Here is a 5,999-nt window from a genome sequence, read left to right as displayed (position 1 = left end):
AAGCCTAGTACAGTTCCTGGCACATTCATTTTATGGAATAAGTGAAAGAATACCCAGGAATAATCTTAAAACAAAATGTTCTGAGGAAAAGTTCATATTATTAGATTAAAATGCATCATAAAACTTTAATAATTACATTTTGTATTACAGGCTGTAATAGAAAGATGAATAGAACAAAAAGTTTGAAAGTTTACACACATACATACAAACTTAATATTAAGATAAAAATAGCATTTCAAATCTCTAGTAAAATTATGGATAATTTAGTAAATATTATTTGTAAAATTGGTCCACCGTTTTGAAATAATAAATTTAGATTCCTATCTAACACAATTTATTACAATAATTACATATTAATTAAAGAGCATTATTTTAAAATGAGAGAATGCAATTTTGCATATGTCATAGGATCATAATTAATCATTACAGATATGAATAGAAAAAAGAGAGGGTTGAAGAACATATCAAATTCTTAACAGGGGATATCTCTGGGGAGTATGAGTGAATCTTTTTTCCATCTGCTCTTTACAGTTTTCTGTGACCACTGGAGAGACATAGAGAATAAGAGCACAGACATTGATCTGAAAATCCCAATTACTTGCTGGCTGCCAACGGTGGACAAGTTACTTAACCCCTCTGAGCCTTAGTTTCTTCACCTACAAAAGGAGAGATAAAAATACCTATATCATAAGGCTTGTTACGAGGATTAAGTAGGGTAATGCTTGCAATGCATTTAGCATAGCCACAACGTATGGTAAATGCCCAATAAATATTATCTGTTATGACTTTTGTAAGGAGAAACGCTTTATTAGGATAAGAATATTTGGAATTGAGGCAGTGATGGCTATGTTAAAGGACAGTACACTGTCACAACTTCTGAAAATCCAAACAGTGGTGGTTGAATCTAGCTTAAAATTGCTGGAGCTCATCTCAAATTTTGGATCCTTAATAACTTAATAACAAAATAATAATTTTGGATCCTATACACTATGCTGCGCTGAGAGTATCCCACTAAGAGGAAACATTTAGATTAAGCTGTTTTCCTGTGTTCTAATGTGACTGGTTATAAGAGTGCCAACTATAGATATAAATTCTACCAAAGCCAATCAATGAATTTCAAAAATAGCCATAAAATAAGGCCTCTCTTTTTTTCCCAGAGAAAAATAGGAAAAAAACCCCAAAACAACCCTTGCGTCTATTCTAAAAAAAATACAATATGGATTGAGTCATAGGAAGAGGCAGAATGGTTGGGAGAAAGAACACTGGGATGTTGGAAACAAGGAGTCAAGTCTCAGCTGTGCTACCAGCTGAGTGAGTTTCAGGAAGCCCTTTACCTCCATGTGCCTCAGTTTTCTCACTTGTAAAGTTAGAGAATTGTGTTAGCTGATCACTAAGGCTTCTTCCAGTTTCACCTCTTGATCACCTTTTGAATTTAAAATTAATATTCCCCAACTAGAGAGATTTAATTTACAATCAGAGCTAACATACAAGTCTGAAACAACAATAGCAGCAACGACAGCTGACTCCGTGAGTCAGGCGGCGTGGTGGTGGTGTCACAGGCGGCGTGGTGGTGGTGTCACGATTGGTGTAGATAAAGGCCCAAGTTCTGCTTAGCCTCTGGCCAGCAAACAGACTCATGAAAGTAAAGAATCTAAGTTCGGAAGCTCTTTCCGATTCCTTTCCTTAGATGTCTAGAATTGAAATCTTCTCTTTTTATGAATCAGGTTTATGTACACTAATTTCTTCAACCATTTATTGAGAGGCTTCAATGTGCTAGGTGCCAGACATACCAAGACAAGCAAACCAAATTCTTGCCCTCAGGTAGCAAGGCTTCATTGTTGACCTAATCTTAAACACAAACAAACGAACAAAAAAAATGAATATTTTTAAAAGATGAGTTACCTTGTTTTCTAGCTTCTAGTTCTGCGAGAAGCCGTTCTTTCACAGTTTTAATAGCTACTTCGGTGGCCTCAGCTATGGTATTATTTATTAATGTTTCAAGGGCTTTATCAAAACGTGGTTGAACAAATTTAGCATAGTCAACTACCTGCAAAGAATATTTGAGAAAACCAGTATAAGCACAAGTTACTGTAAAATTTAACACGTTGTTCATCTATATCTATATCTGTATCTATTTATATCTATATACCTATCTATCTCAAAAATCTTAATGCTGCTTGAGATATGCTATTTTCAGAATTCACTGATTTTTGAGTACTTGCTTTTATAGAAATTCAGTATATTTTTCATGTAAGATTATGTATTTATGTATGTATATATCATGTAATATATATTCAAATTACATATATATTTTTTAAAACAACTTTGTATGTATAACTTACATACAATAAAAGGTATCCATTTTAAGTATACAGATTGATGAGTTTTTACAAATATATACATATTAACAACAACTGCAATCAAGATATAGAACATTTGTATTACCTCACAAAGTTTCCTCACGCTTCTTTATAGTCAGTTCCTGGGCCCTGGCAACCACTTTCTGTGTTCTGTCACTACAGTTTTACCTTTTCTAGAATTTCATATAAATGGAACCATATAATATACAATCTTTTCCAAGCTTTCCTCTCTTATAATGTTTTTGAGATTCATCAGTGTAATTGTGTATATCAGTAATCTGTTAGTTTTTATTGTTGAGTAGTATTATTGTACAAACATACCAGTTTTTATCTGTTGATGGACATTGGGGTTGTTTTCTTTTTGGGACCTTTATAAATAAAGTAGTAATGAACATTTGTGAAGAAGTCTTTTTGTGGATATACGTTTTACTTCTCTTGGTGAATATCTCAAAGTGGAATTACTGAGTCACATGGCAATTGTATATTTGACTTTATAATAAACCATTAAACTGTTTCCAAAGTAGTTGAACTATTTTACATTCTACCTAGATACTTACCAACACTTGGTTTGTGAATCTTTTAAATTTTAACCATTCTCATAGGTCTGAAGGAGTATCTCGTTTTAGTTTAAATTTACATTTCTCTAGTCATTAGTAATTTTGACGCTTTTCATGTGTTTATTGGTCATTTACTTACCTTCTGTTTTTAAGCATATGTCGACTTTTGCCCATTTAAAAATTAAATTATAATTATATATATATTCTAAGCCCTTTGGCAGGCAGATAATATACTTCATACTGAATTGTTAGAAATAGATTTCTATATGCTTTTTAAGTTTAAATAATATTTCCATATCTCTAGATTCCATTTTGCTTTTCCTTCAATATGTTTATATTACTTTATTCCATGCCAATAAATATACATTTACATAATTATTTTTTAGTGGATGTATGGTATTGTATCAGATGAATATATCACAATTTATTTACCTAAAATACCAATAATATATATTTAGGTATACATATTTTTACTAATATAAACTAGATTATGATTAATACAGTTATGTACGTATTTTTGACAGTTTCTTTAAGAAAAATCTATAAAATAGAATTGACACTTGAAAGGATTTTAGGCTTCTAATTGCCATCCCTAAAGTTATACTCTCACCAGCAGTGTATGAGAACATACTTTTCCCCATCCTCATGACACATCAACCTTGAGTGTTAATAATGATCTTTCAACTCCAACAGTGAGACTGACATAACTGGTTTTTTGGCATCTCTCTGTTTAATGGCTATTCTCATCTATTATTTTGTAATTTGCCTGTTTGCTATATTTTTTTCCATTGGGGCTTCATCTGCACGTTAAATTGTAAGAACTCTTTATATTTTAAAGTTATAATTCCTTTGTATGACACATATTGTGATGATTTTAAAACATGTGCACATATCCTTTAATACTCCTCTCTGCAGAAGGTGGATCCTAAGTCTCCTTCTCCTCAGTGTAGGCAGGACTCAGTGACTTGCTTTAAATGAAGAGCATGATGCACTTTTTCATTAAAAAAGTAAAACTGCAAACCACAGAAAGTGGTATAAAATATTTATAACACCTATAATAAAAACAAGAACTTGTATACAGACGTTAAAAAAAAACCTTCTATCAATAATATGCAAAAATATTTAAAAATGGGCAAGAACTGTTGGTGGGATTATAAATCGGTGTAGCCACTATGGGAAACACTATGGATGTTCCTCAAATAATTAAAAATAGAACTACCATGTGACCCAGCAAATCCACCTGTGGATATTTATTCGAAGAATCCCAAAACATCAATTCAAAAAAATATCTGCACTCCCAACGTTCATTGTAGCATTATTTATAATACGCAAGAAATAGAAACAACCTAAGTGTCCATTGATAGATGAATGGATAAAGAAGATGTGGCACATATATACAATGCAATATTACTTGGCCATAAAAAAGAATGAAATCTTGCCCTTTGCAACAATGTGAATGGACCTAGAGGGTATTATGCTAAGTGAAATAAGTCAGACAGAGAAAGACAAATACCATATGATTTCACTTACATGTGGAATCTAAAAACAAAATAAATGAACAAACAAAACAGAAACAAGCTCATAGATACAGAGAATAAACTGACGTTTGCCAGATGGAAGGTGGGTTGTAGGAATGGGTGAAAAAGGTGAAGGGATTAAGAAATACAAATTAATACAAATTAGCAATTATAAAAATAGTCACAGGGATGTAAAGTACATCAGTGGTCCCCAACCTTTTTGGCACCAGGGACCAGTGCTCCCATGAGAATCTAATGCCTGATGATCTGAGGTGGATCTGAGGCAGTGATGCTAGTGCTGGGGAGCGGCTGCAAATACAGATGAAGCTTCACTTGCTTGCCCACCTCTTACCTGCTATGCGGCCTGGCTCCTAAAAGGCCGCGGCCTGGCTCCTAAAAGGCCACGGCCTGTACCAGTCAGCGGCCCTGGGGGATTGGGGACCCCTGCTCTACATTCCAATGACTCGTCAAATGCTTTGGCTCTGTCTTCAAATTATATCCCAAGTCTGCCTGCATATTACTACCTCTACTGCTGTCACTGTGGTCCAAGCTAAAAATAAATCACTTACTGAGGGTGGAGAACAAGATCACTGTGAGGGGAGATCAAAAAACTGACAGGCCAGAAGGCAGGGAGGGTCATCTTTGTCGATACCAAAATTACCAAGAATTAAGACAGGACTGAGCATTTGGAGAGAGTGACAGTGAGCAAGGAGGGGTATAACCCAGGAAACAGCAGACTGGTGGAACCAAGAGACGTAATGGGTGGTATCGTCTGCATGATGTAACAGTCAAGTCCAGGGGTTTTTTGGAAGCAGGGAGGGACCATGGTCTGGAAGCTACAATAAACAGCAAGGAGGAAGACTTCCCCACTCTAAGCCCAGTGGAATAGTTACCCAATTGACAGTGTAAAATTAAGAAAACTTAGTACAAATCCAACAAATTATACAAATTATAATCAAGTACAGATAGGTAGAAAGCTAGCTTGATAGCTAAGTAGTTACCTTTCCTTTGTAATGTTCTGCAAGCAAATTGCTAAGTGTTGTTTTCCCTGAAGACTGAGGTCCAAATATGAATACTTTACATGGTGGTGCTGGCATAGGTGGAAGAAGATAGGGACGTGGGTTCAATAAAAATTTTTTAAATGTTTCTTCTGATGACATACAGTACATTTTACCTAGAAAACTTAAAATATGCCATCATCATAAATGACTGAAAGGAGATATGGGCAAGTTTTAAAATTAAGTTCTGAAAATCTTACTTACCTTGCAGAAAAGTCTGGCAATCCTTGATAGATGTTACCTTCTTTTAAACTCACAGGACATGTCTGTCCCCATCTGCTTCTCTGCCATCTGTATCTTGGTGCAATAAGTTTATAAGATGCAAGAGTACGGAACAGCTCATCCTGTTAATAACCAATACCACATTAAACATGTGGGTATAAGTTTTGCTGAAATTAACAGTTTTAAGTATTTCATTTCTTATTAGATAGTGCTTTAACATTTAAGAAATAATTTAGAAAGCAAATTTTGACTCCTTTTCTTAATTGCAATCATTCTGCACTTGTT

General features: G+C 34.3%; 1 protein-coding gene across 1 annotated transcript in view; it reads right to left on the bottom strand.

Annotated features, from left to right (window-relative positions):
- Positions 1-5,999, bottom strand: part of AK9 (adenylate kinase 9) — a 110,864-nt gene that overhangs the window by 65,580 nt on the left and 39,285 nt on the right. The window contains 3 exon segments of the mRNA XM_023533389.1: positions 1,903-2,047; positions 5,436-5,616; positions 5,697-5,836. Coding sequence (XP_023389157.1) covers positions 1,903-2,047; positions 5,436-5,616; positions 5,697-5,836 — 466 coding nt within the window.

The sequence above is a fragment of the Pteropus vampyrus genome, unplaced genomic scaffold (assembly GCF_000151845.1).
Source record: "Pteropus vampyrus isolate Shadow unplaced genomic scaffold, Pvam_2.0 Scaffold101, whole genome shotgun sequence".
NCBI lineage: Eukaryota > Metazoa > Chordata > Mammalia > Chiroptera > Pteropodidae > Pteropus > Pteropus vampyrus.
The sequence above is the reverse complement of the archived record's forward strand: the minus strand, read 5'-3'. Positions and strand labels throughout refer to the sequence as shown.